The 18,713-nt window shown below is 45.4% G+C and overlaps 1 protein-coding gene across 3 annotated transcripts in view; it reads left to right on the top strand.

The window, feature by feature from the left end:
- Positions 1-18,713, top strand: part of RNF38 (ring finger protein 38) — a 194,306-nt gene that overhangs the window by 151,885 nt on the left and 23,708 nt on the right. For all 3 annotated transcript variants that reach the window (XM_039544538.1, XM_039544536.1, XM_039544539.1), the window contains 2 exons: positions 608-775; positions 15,408-15,578. In XM_039544538.1, coding sequence (XP_039400472.1) covers positions 608-775; positions 15,408-15,578 — 339 coding nt within the window. The remainder of the gene's footprint in view (positions 1-607; positions 776-15,407; positions 15,579-18,713) is intronic.

Raw genomic sequence — 18,713 nt, 5'->3', positions numbered from 1 at the left:
TTCCTTTTCTAGCTTTTAAATTAGCCTTTGGTTTTATCCACTGTTCTGTTATGTTTATTTTAGAGACATCCCTTGAGCTTTCACCTTAGAGTGGGAATATGCAAAGATGGTTATCTTGGGAGAAAAAAATTATCTGAATTTTTTTTCTTCGATATCTCTGTGGAAAATCATTTAGCCACTCTTCCCATCAGAGTTCGGAAAACTGTTTAGCTACTTGTACATTTTTCCTTCTGATTTTAATTGGCTTTTATGTGGGAATTACTGCCTCCCTTTTGAAAGGAACTCATCTGAACACATGAGGGGGGCCCTACAGAGTCTGAGACGTACTGTTTGTGTCTTGGAGGGTTTCAGTGTTTTGAGTTGAGAGTTCCCTCCCTGGCGTTGTTCAGGAAGCACTGATGTAAGAGCAGTAATCTATTGAGGAGGATATTTTTTAAGAACAGGAATTACAGGTTTGTAACTTTCTTTTATACCGTCAGTGTAAAATGTGATTTTTCTGGTATTTAGGTGAAAGTTTGCTATTTTTAAATGTCAAACCATAACTGTTCAGAACCCTCTGAATTGTATAAATTAACAAAATTACTGGAAACTGTTTGTTTCAATGCAGATCCACCAGGGCACAGTCCCTGTCTCATACACAGTAACAACGGTGGCACCACATGGGATTCCGCTCTGCACAGGCCAGCACATACCAGCTTGTAACACACAGCAGGTCCCAGGATGTTCTGTGGTTTTCAGTGGACAGCACCTTCCCGTCTGCAGTGTGCCTCCTCCAGTAAGTAGGTTTATCTAATGACACAGGCTTTCATCTCCAGCGTGGGGTGGGCAGCCTGGAGCTTCACAGCTAATGTGGTTTTGCCGTTTACATCAGAGAAATCCACTCTTCACTGGGCCAAAGTGCGGGTGTATAAGCAGACGTTTTAGCTTGATGCAGGGTTGCGTGTTTTACGTTTATGTACTTTTTTTCCATAGTGGTGTAGTATTTTCTTAACATGTTTTAACTAAAGTCAGAACTTGGTTAGGCTCCAGTCTCTGGACACACATCCATAGCTTCACAAAACAAGTTCAGAAATTTGGAGGAAAGGGTTTTTTAAGTTAATCAAATAGTAGGAAGCCCACTAAAATAATTGACTAGGTGTAAGAGACCCCGTCCCCTCAGAGGGTGTGTGCGCATATATAAAACCAGCCCTTCCAGCTACATCTCTAAAAATCAATAATTTGTGTAAATACTAGCAAGATTTAAAAAAAAAAAAAAAAAGACAAACACAGGCCAAAAGATAGCTCAACTATTTGGAAACACATTAACAAAGAAACTGTCAATCCAGAAATCCAGAAAACTGCCTTTTCATGTGTGTTTTAAATAAGGCGATAATGGAAAGTAACATATGTTGTGTCTACACCCCAGTAATCATTTGGAACATACAGACTGGAAAAAATCTTTGTGCAGGGCTGCGTTTATAGGGCTGCATTTCTCTCAGTACCAATTCTTCTGTACCAGTCACACTACTGAGCGGTTCTCTAGCCCCTACTTCTGTACTGATTCCTTTTTTTTCTATATAGTTAACTTGGCTTTGTTTTGCAGTTCTAGAAGTTATGAAAATGGGGTGACTTAACATCGTGGTTTAGGTGTGAACTAACATTGTGTTAAGAACCTTAATTTCCTGAGTAAAGCACTTTTCTGACTTCAGAGTTAATTTCTCAACTTGAACAATGCATAAATAAACCTTTTTATATGTAATATTTATATGAAATGTATATGCAGAAGCATATCAGTCCATTTTGCAACATTTAGTTAGCATATGAACGTTGACAGCCCCAATTCACACCAGCATAGCTTTTTTTCCTTCTATTTCAAGCAGAATATTCATTCCCTTTCCAGCTCCTGTTTACTTCGGGGGCTTTTTGAGCAGTGAAAATTGCTCATATATTTTGTGTTTAAAAAAAAAAAAAGGCTTGATTCTCATTTACACTAAAGATACTCTGCATTGTAATTATATTCACAGCTATTTCAAGACCCTTTACACTGCCAGAGCAGTTTATTTCAGAAGCTGCTGATGCATCTAAGTTGATGGACCAGGGACAGCAGTTTTAATTCACTTTGTCCAGACCCCATTCACTCCCCATTGGATATCTTCTTCAGCTTTCTGGCATTCTGCAGTCTAAGATGCCTGTTGGTAGCACTTCCTCTTCATAGTTGTTTCTTTGCTGCAGCACCTCAATCCTGTGCAGGGAGAGGGAGCTGTCAAAATTGAGGTGATCTGTTACATGGTCAGAGTGCCAGGGAAGCAGAGAGGAGAACTCTCCTGTCTGTATAGATTAAGTCACAGTTTTAAGAGCTGTGGATCTTTAATGCTCAGTACCCTTCAGTGGAGTCACATCTAGCTCACAGAAGTGAGTGACTGTGACAATGAAACAGTGGTTTGAACAGTGAACTCCTGCGAAAGGGACAGTCTTACATGGCCCCGAAAGTGCTAAGGCGCAACAGATGAAATCAGAAAAGGAGTATCTGTGCAGAGCAACCCGAAGAACTGATTGGAGGTGCACCCACCTATCTACCCACCCAATGAAGCATTTCTGGGCTTTATGCAGTCTCGTAAAATCTATGAAACAGCAGAGGACAAAGGGGAAAAGTCCAGCTTGAAAGCAACTACTACAGTTAAAACTGCAGAGGAATTAATTTTAAAGGAACCCTCCAGAATGTTTCAAAATCTGACCTGGGAGAGCACAGAGAAGAAAATCTTTCATTGAAAAATGCTCAGAGTGGTGTAATCTGATTGGAGAAGCTGCTCTATAGCTCCAGTGCACACATGGGTGGAAGATAATTATATGGGTTTGGAACCCTCTTCACTTAAACTGATTTCTGCCTTATCCATGACATTTTGTTATGATACTATTTTATATTCAAAACATAACAAGTTTTCCCATAAAACAGTCATAAAATACAGTTTAATCTACTCATGCAAGGAGATAACACATCAGTTTAATCGTGTATATTCAGTTCAGTGAAATCACTATATTCAAAGAATGTTACATTCGCAGGGAAAAATGAATGTGAGGAAATAGTCTACCCATCTTCACCCTGCCCTCTTGTGCTCATACATTACAGTAATTTTTAATCTCATGACAGCATGTTTCCACAAGACTTCTCTCGCTCAGTGCATACATCTGTGACCAATCAAAACTGATTTTTCACCTGATCATCAAAATGTGTTGTCTGTCTCAAATTTCAGCTTTTTAGATCCACCTATAGATATTAGAACTGTTCCCAAAAAAGGTTGTTGGGTTTTTTTGTTTTTTAATATTAAGTTGACTTTTCATTGCCTTAATCTAAGAAATGACAGAACCATGTTTGCATACTTTTTTTTAAAAATCACCTTTGGGCAAAGATAAGATCTGGAAAATTTTCAGCCTGTAAAATGAAAGCTTGACAGCTTACGCAAGGCATTTGACTTGGTATCTCAAGGCATTTTGCTTAAAAAAAGAAAAGAAAGAAAATGATGCAAAATGAACATAGCCCACATTAAATGGATTAAAAACTGGCTAACTGAAAGATCTCAGAATACAATGCAAACAGGGAATCCTCATAGAGAGCGTGTGGTGTTTCTAGTGAGGACCTGCAGGGATCGGTTCATCACCCTATGCTATTTAATACTTTTATCAATGACCTAGAAGAAAACATAAAATCATTATTGAAAGCGTGTGGATGTCAGCAAACTTAAGTGGTAAATAATGAAGAGGACAGGTCACTGATACAAAGCGATGTGGATCGCTTAGTAAGCTGGGCGCAAGCAAACAATGTGCCTTTTCATATGGCCAAATTAAATGTATACATCAAGGAACAAAGAATTCAGGCCTATACTTACAGGGCTGAAGATTTTATCCTGGGAAGCAGGTGACTCTGACAAAGACTTGGGGGGTGACGGTGGATAATCTGCTGAACATGAGTTAAAGTGCAATGCAAATGGCCAAAGGGGCTTATGTGATCCCTGCATGTATAAACAGGGGGATCTCGGTTAAGAGAGGGAGGTTATATATTACTTCTGAGTTTGGTACTGGTGCGACTACTACTGCAATACTGTGTATTGTCCTGCTGTCCACAGTTCAAGGAGGATGTTGATAAACTGGAGAGCGTTCAGAGAAGAGCCATGAGAATGACTACAGGGTTAGAAAACATGCCTTACAGTGATAGACTGAAGAAGCTCAATCTATTTAGGTTAACAAAAAAGGTTAAGGGGTGACATGGTCATTCTATAAGTACCTATGTAGGGAACAGAACTTTGATAGTGGTCTCCTCAATCTAGCAGACAAAAGTTATAGCACAATCCAACGGCTGGAAGTTGAAACTAGACAAATTCAGACTGGAAATAAGGTGCATTTCTTCTTCAAGTTGTGTCCCTGTGGTGCTCCACTTTAAGTACTGTTGCACCCTTGCACTCGTAGTCGGAGATTTACGGTAGCAGTGCCCGATGGGGCATGCACAGTCCCCCTCTCCCGCTGCTTCAGGCAGTTAACTGATGCTGTGCAACCAACCCCCACCCCAGTTCCTTCTCTTCCGCCGTTGGCTCAAATCGGAGCACTCAGCAGTGCCTCGCAGCTAGAAATAATCTTTTTCCTTTCCCTTTAGCTGTAGTTCTTAGTTAGCATACAATAGACTAATTTCCCTTCATACCTTATCCCTGTCCTTTTTAAAAAAAAAAAAAAAAAATCCTTATAGGACTGAAAATTTCCATCTCCCCGATTGCAGCAGCACTATAGTAGTTTATCTCTCCACATTACTGAGAGAATACGCTCCCTTGGGGCATTCCTAGCTCCCCAGGCTTCAAACTTTGCGCTATCTGCCGGCTTTCAATATCCCGCTCAGTGCATCCGTGTCTTGGTGAGTGACATGCAGCAAAAGTGCTCACACTGTCACAACTTAAAAGCCTGCATGAGAAAGGCCAGAGATCTACAGTTAAAGCTTTTCCTCATAGAAAAATCTCTTCACCTGGCATCTGAGCCTGAGGTGCGAACCTTTCCCAGCCAGAAATCGCCACCTGCCGCCTGGGACAAGAGCCCCTCTTCTCGGGGAAAAGATCCTGAACAACCTGCCAAGAAGGCAGCAAAGAAATGGAGCACCATGTCCCCAACTCCAGTGTCGGCTAAGAAAAGGCACCCCAATATCAACCGCACTGGCCATATCAATGGCCAACAGACCAGGCACTCATGGTACTAAGAGACCCAGAGCTCCTAGGCAGTTGAGCTCCGCCAGAGGCGTTAAGGGGAAAGTGAAACCCCATGCCACAGCACCAGCAAGCAAACCATTGGTACTGAGCATTCCAGCGCTAATGTTGCCACCTACTGCTGGTACTATGCACCCCAGCCCTACACCTGCGCTAATAACCACACTCCAGCACACAGTACTGAGCTCTTCCAGCACACAGTACCGAGCTTCACCATCCCACCAGTTCTGAGACCGGGCACATGACAGCAGTTCCTGTGTCACATAGACTTATCTGTCTCAGTACCACAGTCTCCACTCCTCGGCACTAACGGTACATGCAGTACTTAGCCAACCCAGCTCTCCACAGCTTTCACCGCAATTCTCTAGTGGGGAGGACAATGGAGAGAAGGATCTAGGACACTTGCCACAGCATTCCTCTCCAGGGGCTACTCCTCCCACACAGGCCCCACCAAGTATGGGATTCCCTGTAGATTTTACAAACCAACCCTGGTACGGCCAACCCTGGATGCCCACAGTGCCCTTCCAACCGCAATGGCCATTCTGGCAGCCATGGGCTCCATATCCGCAATAATAACAGGGAGTACCCACCACTCTGCTCACAACTGGTGCACCTCAACCACCCATATTGCTATCAAAGGCATCTCCTGCTGTTTCCCAACAAGGGACCAAAGAATGGGAGGAATTCTCAGACCCAGATGACCAGGCTGACATTCAGGTTTCATCTTTCTCACCGGATGACACAATTATGCCTCCACCTCCCACCACAGCAGACAATTTCAGGATTTCTACAAGACAGTGGCCTTTGGAAGAGGTCCAGGAGTCTCACCATAAGCTAGTGGACATACTACACCCATCCACTTCATCCAATATCGCCCTTCCCATGAACAATGCGATTATGGACTCCGTGAAGTTGCTTTGGCAAACCCCAGCAATGATTGCACTTACCTGTAAAAGGTCTGATAAGAAGTATTACGTGCCGGCCAAGGGCACTGAATTCCTTTCCTCACATTCAACGCCGAATTTGCTGGTTATCGACCTGGTGAACGAACGAGGTAAGCTATCATACGGGATGTTTCTATAATATTGCTAAGACTGGAAACAGCTCGATCTGTTCGGCCGCAAAGCTTACTCGGCTGCGACCTTACAATTGAGAATTGCCAACTGTGAGGCCCTACTGGCAAAGTATGATCACAATAATTACACAAGTCTCTTGGAATTTATAAACTTTATTCCAGAAGACAAAAAGGATCAATACAAAGCACTCATCACAGAGGCCCACCTTATCACCAGAACAGTGCTACAAGCTGCCCTTGACTCTGCTGATTCCACAGTGAGATCTATAGCAACAGGAGAGCCTCCTGATTTCATCTGTCCGGTTTCCCAAAGCCAGGGCAGACCACTGTAGAATACTTACCGTTCAAAGGCGCCTAACTTTTCGCGGACAAAACGGACAAGTTATTGCATACCCTGATGTTTTCCGAAACTACATACAGACAGTAGACAATCCAGACTACGCTCCTTGGACGTCCGCAGGGTTCTTTTTGTAAATTCCTGAAATTATTCATTTCCGTCACCGAACAATCCAGGGGGCACGCCATTTCCAAACAATGCCTATCCAAATGCCTGTATCAAACGCTGTTATCTCTAGTATGAACAACAACCCCCCACGGGGCTCCGTACGCACTCTACTAGGAGTCTCTCGGCCTCCATAGCATTTCCAATAACATCCCTATTGCAGAAATCTGTAGCACTGCAACCTGGACCTCACCGCACACTTTTATACAACACTATGTGTTGCAACAACATGCATCTTCCGATACCTTGTTTGGTCACACTGTGCTTTCATCTACTATGACTTCAACTCTGGAGGCACTGCTCTGAAGTCATTTAAAGTAGAGCACCCACAGGGACACCACTTGAAGAAGAAGAGAAAGTTACTCACCTTGTGCACTAACAGAAGTTCTTCGAGATGTGTGTCCGTGTGGGTGTTTCACTACCCACCCTCCTCCCCTCTGCTTTGGAATTCTATCAAATACAGACTTTGCAGTAGAGAAGGACCGGGGGCGGGGGCGGGGGTTGGTCACACAGCACCAGTTAACTGCCTGAAATGGCGCGAGACGGGGACTGCGTGTGTGCGGCCCAACGGGGGCACTGCTACCTTAAATCTCCAGCTACAAGCAGGGGGTGCAAGAACACCTAAAGTGGAGCACCCACAGGGACACGCATCTCGAAGAACCTCCATTACGGCATCCGTATGGCAGAGTCGATGGATGGGTGGGGCTTGCAGGGTCAGCCCTCTTCTCGCCCCCTCCCTGTTTTCTGCCCAGCAGGATTGGTGGGGCCAGGCCCCAGCTCCCTACCCTGGGGAGCGGGAGAGCACTGCAGGGAGGCATTGACTGACAGGCTGGCTCTGCATCCTGGGCCTGCGCCAGCCGCCCTACCACTGTGACAAGGAGCACAACATTGCTCCCCACCTAGAGTGTGAGCCCGCAGGTACCCCCTCCAGACCAGCCAACATACCCCTCCTGGTACACACACACCCACCCCTCCAGCATTCTCCCCACTTTGTTTCAATAAATAGATTGGGATGCTTTGGGGCTAGTTTTTAAAGTGACTTTGGGCTATTAATGCAGTATAAATCTGGCAACCCTGGTACTAGCCCCTGAGACACCTGACTCCACAAAGTGCAGGGCAGAGGCTGGGGGCTGGCTGCTGCGGAGACTCACTGCCCACTTCTCCCCTCCTCACGCAGGCCTGGACTCAGCAGAACTGCCACGGAGCTTTCCCTGGGTGGGCAGGGCACAGAAGCAGAATGTCATGCTGCAGAGCAGACAGCACTTGCACCTGCTCTCTGCAGTATCCACAATGCCTCTCCCCTGCTCCTCTCTTGCACACAGCTGGCTCCTGCCCCTTCCTCCCAGTACACAGCGGGCACTAGCCCTCAGTGCCCCATATCTGTCCCCCACCTCCCCTGTGGAGCTGGCTCTAGCCCTCAGTATTACAATACAATACAACATTTTTGTATTAATATAATGCATATCTGAAATTTCTGAAATGAACAGCTTTGAAAATCCAAAATTACCATTTTCTCATTGCTGGAAAACATTGGCCCTAGATATAAGCAACTGGAAAAAGTCTATTAGAATGGAAATGGCCAAACATCTTTACCTGTAGTGATCACTACACACTCCAGCTTTAATACATAAATATAATAAAAACACAGAATGAAATAAAATAGTCTGAATTGACATGTTTTCTCTGTATTGTGAGGTAAGCAATAAAGATATTGTTCTCAATATTGAATAATAGTGCTTGTGTGGATAAGATCAATATACATAGGTTTTAAGGCCGGAAGGGACCATTATGATGATTTGTTACACAGGAGGTTAGACTAGGCCATAGAACTTTACCCAGTAATTCCTGCATCAAGGCTGTAACTTCTGCTTGAGCTATTGCAAGCTTTTAGAAAAGCTATCTAATATTTATTTAAATACGTCGTCATTGAAGTCTGTTTTAATATGCTTCAAGAATCTCCACCAAACTGTTGTACCATAGTACTTAATGTTCTAGTATATAAATTAATCTTCAGTTAATTCAGAGAACCAATCCTCAGTTTATGGTACACAATAAAAATTCATTTGCACTACAATAACCTCTTACCACAAGATAAGGCTGTGGGCTGCCACTTAAATTGCATTGCAGTAGATGATGGTGAATGGTCAAGGACAGTTAATAGTGCATTTCAGGGGAAATCAAAATTCAGATCAAATTAATCTTATGTAAACATTGATTTTTGGAGGGTTGTGACCTCAGTGATGCCAACACGAAACTTAACAATGGTTAGGCTGCTAGAGTACAAAGACCACTGCCCATCATGCTGACCACTATTATCTCAAGTTCATTTGTACTCCTCTGTCCCTATCCATCTGTTTCTTGTTTTATACATAGATTGTAATCGACTTGGGGCAGGGACTTCTGTGTTTGTACAGCACCTAACACAGAGGGGTCCTGGTCATTGACGAGGCCTTCTGAGCACTATAGCAATACAAATAATGAGTAGTAGTACTAGAGTGAAGTTGATTACATCTCCAGTACTGGCATTTGCTCATAAGTGACATCTCTTTACGATCTGCAGAGTCAGTATTATCAGTATATACAGTGTGTTGAGTGTTGACATCACTCCTGGGCCTACAGAGGTGGAAGTGTGCTGGAGGCAAGGTACTAAGCCATTGGGAACTGATTCATGACACCTTCTAGCAGTCCCCCTCTAATCAGTAAAGGCAGTGCTGATTGTTTTGCGCACATTTGTATTGAGGCAGAACTGTCAGTCACACAGCACTTATTCACTGCTGTACTGAAAACCTGTTTTTCCCCATTCTTAGGTTCTCCTTCATGATCTTGCCTGCACAGAGCCATACTGTAGGAGTTGTATGCCTCACCATGGCACCTTTTTAGAAAGTAGTTGGCAGTTTAGGGTGTATATGTGCTCCTTTAGCCTTGTATTCTATTGTGCAGGGGTATGAATACTGCGTCCCTTGCAAGCAGTCCCTCAGTTCCTCTCGTTGCCATCTAGAGCAGGCCTGCACAACTCGTAAAGCGGCGAGGGCCGAAACCTCCCGGCCCCGCAGAAACACCCGCCCCAGGGCCGTCCAGCCCTGCAGAAACAAACCCTCCTTCCCCAGCGCCGCCCCACCAAAACAGCTGTGGGCCAAAAAGGAAGGTTGGGGGTGGGGAGGTGATACTTTATTTTAAATCAACCGGGGGCTCCCAGCTGAAGAGGTGGCTGGGAGCCCTCTGGGTCAAATTAAAGGGCTGGGGGAACCCGGCAGGCCCAGCTCTAGGTTTTTTGCTGCGCCAAGCAAAAAAAAATTTGGCTGCCCCACTTCCCAGCCCTCGGCTCCCCCCGTACCCCGCTGCTGCCCCAATCCTGGGCTCTCCCCCCACTGACCCACACCCCCTGCTGCCCCAGTGCTGGGCTTCCCCCCCATCAGTGCCTCCCCCCACACACACACCTCCTTCCTCCCCAGCCCTGGGTCACTGGTAACGCTCCCAGGGCAGGTCATTCAGCAGGAATTTTGGATGTGCACAAAACACAGACAGGATTGGTTCCCATTTGGTTACAGAGCTGCAGTAAAGTGGAACAATTTTCAGCTTGTGTGATTGGAAGATATCTGGATGCATATTATAAGACTGTCCTCCATAAATGAGGAAAAGTTGAGGTGCCTTTATTATTCTTTTGTTCCACGCTTTCTTTCTATGGGGAATTTGCCAATGCAATATCACTGTCTTCCTTTTAAACAAACACAAAGGCAGTGGCTGTTGAAAATAGCAATTCCAGTGCTAATAAGCATTTCTTGCTCAGTTTTATCCTGCTTTTTCTACAGCAAGTTACAGTGGATCAGTATATTTGATTTGGGAGAAATGAAGTAACAGCTGCCCAAACTGAGCTTGAGCACTCCTGAATTTTGAGGTGTTCAAATCTGGAAGGCAGGTGCTGGGGGGGGGGGCCTGTGGGCTCCATGGGGGAGCATGGCAGCAATGTGTCTGGAGCCGCATGGAGCCAGACACGCTGGTCTGAGTGGCACAGTAAGGGGGCTGGGGTTGGAGAAGGGGTAGGGGTTCCAGGGGCAGTCAAGGGACAGGGAGCAGGGGTGGTTGGATGGGGCAGAGGTTCGGGGGGGCAGTCAGGGGACAGGCAGCAGTAGGATAGGCATGGGAGTCCCAGGGGTTTATCAGGGGACAGGTAGGGGATGAGGTCCTGGGGGAAAGTTGGGGGGGGTCTCAGGAGGGGGCAGTTGGGGACAAGGAGAAGGGAGGCTTAGATAGGGGCTGGGGTCCCAAGGGGCAGTTGGGGCAGGGGTCTTGGGAGAGGACAATCGGGGGACAAGGAGCAGCGGCATTTAGATAGGGGGTGGGTTCCTAGGGGGCAGTTAGGGGCAGGGGTCCCAGGAGAGGGGTATCGGGACAAGGACCAGCGGTGTTAGATAGGGGGTGGCGGTCCTGAGGGGCACTTGGGGCTGGGCCCGGGGGAGGGGGCAAACAGCGGCCGCGTGCCAGGATTCAAACGGTTCTGGGCTGGCCGCAGCCTCGGGGAGCCCTGAGCCCTTTAAATCCCAGCCGCGGCTGGGAATCTCTGCGGGCAGCCCAGAGCCCTCTGACTCCCAGCTGCGGCTGGGATTTAAAGGGCTCTGGGCTCCCCGCGGCTGCCGGCAGCCCAGAGCCCTCTGACTCCCGGCCGCGGCTGGGATTTAAAGGGCTCTGGGCTCCCCTCCGCTGCAGGCAGCCCAGAGCCCTCTGACTCCCGGCCGTGGCTGGGATTTAAAGGGCTCTGGGCTCACCGCGGCTGGGATTTAAAGGGCTCTGGGCTCCCCGCGGCTGCCAGCAGCCCAGAGCCCTCTGACGCCCAGCCACGGCTGGGATTTAAAGGGCTCAGGGCTCCCCGCGGTTGCTGGCAGCCCAGAGCCCTCTGACTCCCAGCCGCGGGTGGGATTTAAAGGGCTCTCGGCTGCCTGCAGAGCGCTGTGTGCGGGGGATTTAGAATCCCCTCGCGGGCCGCACAGTGAGGCTCCGCGGGCCGCATGTTGTGGAGGCCTGATCTAGAGCATTCATAAAATGTAGTAAAAATTGTATGTAAAGTAAAAGGGTTTTTTTGGTAGTTTTAAAAACTTTGTAGTTTTGATTTTATTGCAATTTTCTTTTTCTGACGATGGCCCCTATTAACATAACAGCAGAGCACCTCAAATCTTGAATGTATTTACCCTCACAATACCTCTGTGAAGTAGGGTAGTACGATCATCCCCATTTTACAGATGGGGAACTGAGGCACAGAGAAGCTAAATGCCATGCCCAAGGTCATGCAGGAAGTCTGCTTCCTGTACGTTTCCGAAGTCCCAGACTAGTGCCCCAGTCCCCAACTACCAATCATCTTTCTCTGGGACAACACTTCTTCCAGCAGAAAGTTTGGATTTTCTACCCAGCGCCCAAACTGCTTCACCTGACAACATGAAGGGTTTCTAGGTCAAGGTTACTTTCTTCTGTTGGAGTGGGAAGAGTCCAGACCCTTTTCACTAGGAAGTGTTGCGCTTCGAAGTGTAATTGGTGTTGAAGAGACTTCCTCTTATTTGTTGTCTTGGCAACAGTTATAGCTATTTCTGCATACAGTGTTTCTAAGAAAGGGGTGGCTTTTTCCATTCCCTGGCGTAACAAGTTAAAGGATCTTACAATTGTGATGCTTCCCATCTGGAAGCCTGCTGATCCCTGTGACTTGAATTTGGTTTCCACTTAAATTACCAAGAGTCTTTCTGAGTCCATAGGATCTTGCTCTTTCTACCCCTTTCCCCCTTGTCTTAGGACTGTCTGCTCAGCCAGGAGAGTCTTGGAGCTGGATTCTGATGGTAGTCCTACCCTTTATAATCTTCAGGTCTGTCTCAAGGCCCGCATTTTTCCAAAGCCCCATAACCATACTGAGGGAAGTGAAGTCACTTAAGAATCATAGAATTCAAGATCAGAAGGGACCATTATGATCATCTAGTCTGACCTCCCGCAAGACGCAGGCCACATAAGCCGATCCACCCACTCCTTTAGCAAGCGACCCCTGCCCCATGCTTCGGAGGAAGGCGAAAAACCTCCAGGGCCACTGCCAATCTTCCCTGGAGGAAAATTCCTTCCCGACCCCAAATATGGCGGTCAGCTGAACCCTGAGCATGCGGGCAAGACTCTCCAGCCATACCCTCTGGAAAAAGGTTAAGAATATCATATCATTGACCCATTGCACTATTTACCAGTGTGGCACTTAATTGACCTATTGACTAAGCCCATTATCCTATCATACCATCTCCTCCATAAACTTATCTAGCTTAATCTTAAAGTCATGGAGGTCCTTCGCCCCCACTGTTTCCCTCGGTAGGCTGTTCCAGTATTGCACTCCCCTGATGGTTAGAAACCTTCGTCTAATTTCAAGCCTAAATTTCCTGACTGACAATTTATATCCGTTTGTCCTCGTGTCCACATTAGCACTGAGCTGAAATAATTCCTCTCCTTCCCTTGTATTTATCCCTCTGATATATTTAAAGAGTGCAATCATATCTCCTCTTATCCTTCTTTTGGTTAAGGAAAACAAACCGAGCTCCTCAAGTCTCCTTTCATACGACAGGCCTTCCATTCCTCGGATCATTCTAGTGGCCCTTCTTTGTACCCGTTCCAGTTTGAATTCATCCTTCTTAAACATGGGAGACCAAAACTGCACACAGTACTCCAAATGAGGTCTCACCAACGCCTTATATAACGGGACTAGCACCTCCTTATCCCTACTAGAAATACCTCGCCTAATGCATCCCAAGACCGCATTAGCTTTTTTAACGGCCACATCACATTGCCTACTCATAGTCATCCTACGATCAACCAGGACTCCGAGGTCCTTCTCCTCCTCCGTTACTTCCAACTGGTGCGTCCCCAGCTTATAACTAAAATTCTTGTTAGTCATCCCTAAATGCATAACCTTACACTTCTCACTATTGAATTTCATCCTGTTACTAATACTCCAGTTTACAAGGTCATCCAAATCTCCCTGGAGGATATCCCGATCCTTTTCCGAATTGGCAATACCTCCCAACTTCGTGTCATCCGCAAACTTTATCAGCCCACTCCTACTCTTGGTTCCCAGGTCAGCAATAAATAGATTGAATAAAATCGGACCCAAAACCGAACCTTGAGGAACTCCACTGGTAACCCCCCTCCAACCTGACAGTTCCCCCTTCAATACTAACTTCCTGTGGATATCAAAATTTCTGTCCCTCCTTAGGAAGCCTAGCAGTCCGTGGCCTCAGGAAGGCTAAAGATCAGGCCATCTCAACTGAAAGACTGTCTTAGGTGCATAAAACTGTGCATGTGCTCCTGTTAGAAGCTGGCCTACATCTTGTATCTGACTTCCCAGGGCTCATTCACTAGGGAGTATGGCTGCTTCAGTGGCAAGTATCCACAATATGCCCTTAACAGAAACCTTAAGGGATTCCTCTCCGAAATTCTTTCCACACCTTCACAAATGGGGATTCTCTCAATCCTGTGTCCCGAGCAGATGCTTGTTTTGGGAGGGGGCCGTGCTTTGATTGTCATTCAGTTAGCAGTGCTCCTTAGCCCACCTCCTTAGAACTGTCTGAAAAATTCAGGGAAAAAGGAAGACTTTGGACTATTTTTTTTTCCATTTTAAGATGAACTGTAGAGCTGGTTAAACTTTTTCAAATTTTGAAATTTCCATTTTAAAAAAAATTAAAATTTCCCTGAAATGTTTTCCTTTCCTCAACCTGCTGCCCTTCTCCGGAGGGCACACTGCCTAGCGTCCTGTAGCGTGTCCTGGGCAGGCAATTTCAAAGGAGAGAAGAGGGGCTGCCTTCTACAGAGCTTAGGGTGTGTTCCCTCCACAGAGCCACAATGACCTCTCCTATGCTTCTGAAGTTAAGGGTTCTGGAGGTAGAGAAGAACTGAGCAATGCTTGGGGTTGGAATATTTATACCTAGAACTTGAGACAAGTTGCTGCTCAACTGTTACAGCTGTGTTGATCCCAGGATATTTGAGTGTAGTAATACTTTCTATGGGACCAACTTCTGTTGGTGAGAAAAACAAGCTTTCGAGCCTCCACAGAGCACTTCCTCGGGTGACCTGATGAGAAGCTCTCTGTAAGTTTGAAAGTTTGTCTCTTTCACCAACAGAAATTGGTCTAATAAAAGAAATTACCTCACCCATCTTGTCTGTCCAAGTTACTGCTTCAAATGGTTGTGTAACCATGTAGTTAGGCATGTGGTTCTGAGGAGGCAATACGTATGGAGAATAGAAAGTACTGGGGTAAGTAACCCCTACCCCTTCTTGTATTTCAGTCAGAAGTCCTGCCTGATCCTGCGAGATGCGGAGCACCTTCAACTCCCCTTATCTTCATCTGAAGTGAAGGGTACTCAGCACCTTTCAGGTTTTGCCTGTGATATCCAAGCTCTGAAATAAATCTCAGTTCTTGAGTGGAAGCACCTCTTTTACCACATTAGGGTTATATAAAAAATCAATGCATTCTGAGGCAAGTGGTACATTTCCTTTGAATGCCACTTCTAGTGAACAACAAAACTATTCTAAATTAAAGGAATATTGAGGTTAGAAGCAGAATTGTAAAATTGTAAATGTGGTCTCTTCTTTTCTTTTACAGATGCTTCAGGCATGCTCAGTCCAACACTTACCAGTACCATACGCAGCATTCCCACCCCTTATTTCTAGTGATCCATTTCTTTTGCATCCTCCTCACCTCTCTCCGCACCATCCTCCTCACCTGCCACCGCCAGGCCAGTTCGTTCCCTTCCAAACACAACAGTCACGGTCGGTATGTATCATATTTTACTAACTAACTTTCCTAGAATATTTGCTGTCATCATTCAGCTGGCTTTATGGTAGGGGAAAGTGGGTGCACCTGACACTCAGTAACTCTTACAGGTTTTTGATGCAAAAGTCCATGGCCCATAAGAATCTGATACGAGAAATTACAATCACTTTTGTCTTATTAGTATTTTTCAGTCCACATACTCTTGTTCCTCCTCTGCTCCTGTCAGTAGAGCCTAAAGTAATGTTCACCTTTTTCATATATTTCTTGCTGCTTCTGCAGTTGTTTTTTGGGAGCAGAAGAGAAAGTCTAGTGGTCTTGGTGGAACAAAATCACAGGTTGCTTCCTAGAAAGAAATAGGAGAATGCGAGGAGTAAATTGCCCTTTCTCCTCTCCTTGCCTCCATCTGGTTACCTCAGACAGATATTTTTTAAATTGCGAATTTCGACAGACAAAGGAAAAAAGCATAGTGCCTTGTGTCCTGGAAAATGCATTCCAGAGAACCTAGATATTTTTTTGGAGAAGGTTATGGAGCCCTTCCACTCAGGGAAAGCTTAGTGGAGGGGGTAAGAGCTCCATGATAGGGGTCCGTACAGAAGTGGAGCTTAGGTGACCTTACTTTACATATTTCACCTAACAAAAAGTGAGACTTTATAATCCCCATTTATTATCTCCTTGGAGATTGCGGACAGGCATCTGTATCCTCCTAAATGTATGTTTGGCTGGCATTTGAGAAGATGCCAGTAGCTGATTAATACATACATACAAAAGAGCAGTTTCAATATGATTAAGTGCTCAGGCCTATGCATGCCCCTTACGGATGAACCCCTGAGTCAGGTGTGGTTTTACACTAAGATCAGGTGACTCCAGCATGGTGGCGGTTGACACCTCCTGTGCCAGGCCCACAGGGTTACAATGATGAGTGCCATAGAAATGCCTACAGTTTAAAATTTTGTTCAGCAGAACAGGGGACAGAAATTCCCATTCCCTTTGTTTCCATCCAGTGGTTTCCTCTGCTGTGTTTCATGAAGTGGGTGGCGCTATCTACCTGCAACCAGGAAGTAAAGGGGCAGTTATTGAGACAGTAGAGGGTTAAGGATTTTAAAAATTTTGAGACCAAGATTGATTTGATCCTTGGGCCGACCTTTCTTAATAATAGACGTAATATATAATATAGCAATGCTTAAGATTAGCATATCTAGTCTCAGCCGCTGTTATATGCTATTTATGAATTCCTCTTAAAATTGTCTTTTGGGCTGGAACTTATGATGCTGCTTCTCTGCCCAGAAATAATTTAAAACAGAACTGAAAATCTGTTGAATTTAGTACCAGAGTGTTTGTGGGGGGATGGGTAAAGTGAGGGGTGCCTCCTACTCTCTACTGTTTCACTTATGGTCCTTTACTTTGCTGTTGGTGCCAGAGAGAGATCCACCTAAGCAGATTTATTGCCCTTTTATAGACAAATGATTGACTGGCTTCTGAAGTTAAATGCAGCAAAGTATCATTACAGAGCTGATATTAGCGTTTTTCTAATGAAATAGTGTCACAAACAAAGCTCACCATTGTGAGGATTATTGACTCTTGTGATAGAACTTATGTACAGTCATTGGGTATAATGAGCTGGGCACCCCAAGGGAGGATTGTGGTGCCCAAGTGCAAGAGGGGAGCGGAAGCCTCTTATTTCACAGGTGATCTCTCTGCCACTAGGTAAAGAGTGTAAATGTCTTGTGTAAAAGTGATACACGATTGACATGGCTATGAAAGAAACCAAGACAAGGCAGAAGCTCAGTACAGTATATCCATACCCTGCGTTTTAGTGGCAGGGGGAGCAGGCTTTGGTGGAGGAGGGTGGAGAGAGGATAACAGTTCTTACTTCACGTACAAACAATGAGCATTCCCATAGGAAACATTTTTAACTTGCTCAGGCATGTAGCGGAAGCTGAAGGCACCTGGAAATATGTAGATAATGGATTCTATAAGGAAATCGTAGAGAACTGGAACCATTTTTGAGATAATCTGTGGATTAGGCACCTCTTTGTACTAAAGGAGTAGGCAGTTAAGATACTGCCCACCAATATGTAGTCTACTGATTCAGAGGATCAGTATTAGAGTACTCCTGGATTCCAGTAGTGATTTTACTTAAGATCTGTTTATTTTAGATACTTATCTGGCCCCCATAGCGCCTCCCACTCTTCAGTGTATTCATTGTCACAGGCTCCCCATGAGGTAGGGGGAAGTGCAGTTATTCCCATTTTATAGCTAGGGAGCCAAAGTACATGGAGACAGTGACTTTCTCCCAGGTCATACAGGGTCTCTGTTGGAGCAAAGAATTGATCATGGTTTTTGAGAGTCCCAAGCTCGCATCCTGACCATCTATCCACTCTTAAGTCCTCTTACTATCGTGGAATATTTTATTGAAGAACTTGCACTGACTGAAATGTTTGTGTATTTCTGTGTACCCTTGTGATTTTCTGTGTACCCTCGTGATCATCTCTGGTTGCTGATTTCAAGGGGTTATTTTTACCGTAGACCAGGGATTCCCACCTATTTACCATTGTGGGCTACATATGCAGCTCTCTGTGTTGTATGCCGCATCCACACAATATATATACTACTTGTATGGCCCTGAGGATGTGTCATGGGCCGCAGCTGTGTGCTGATTGTGCCGCAGTTCAGAAACATTGATATAGACTGTGGCCAGAAGGACAAAAGAACACTGAGCCTCTTGCTAAAAGTCTTTCATTTGACGTTTCACAGCTAGTTTAATTCTAGTGCATGAGGAGAGCAGGCTGCTGCTCACATTCTTAGGGAATTACAGTAACTTCCATGTTTAATTTCCAGTTTGCAAATCTCCTGGCCTCTGAGTGTGCCTAGCTGGGAAATGTTGCTATATACTAGATAAGGGGTTCCCAAACTGTGGGTATGTGAGACATCTTGGAGGAGGCGGTACATGGGAGAAATTGTGTAATGGGGGTTTTATTAATTTTATTTTTTGCATTTTCATAATAGGCTACTCAGATAAAGCTTAAAACTCTTGGAATTTGTTATATAAAATATGGTAGTTAATTTACTTCAAGATGTACGTATGAGAACACAGATACAGAGATGCTGACAGAGTCCTCACCTCTAGTCACCGTA

This window comes from Mauremys reevesii, linkage group 6 (genome assembly GCF_016161935.1).
Source record: "Mauremys reevesii isolate NIE-2019 linkage group 6, ASM1616193v1, whole genome shotgun sequence".
Lineage (NCBI taxonomy): Eukaryota > Metazoa > Chordata > Testudines > Geoemydidae > Mauremys > Mauremys reevesii.
The sequence above is the reverse complement of the archived record's forward strand: the minus strand, read 5'-3'. Positions and strand labels throughout refer to the sequence as shown.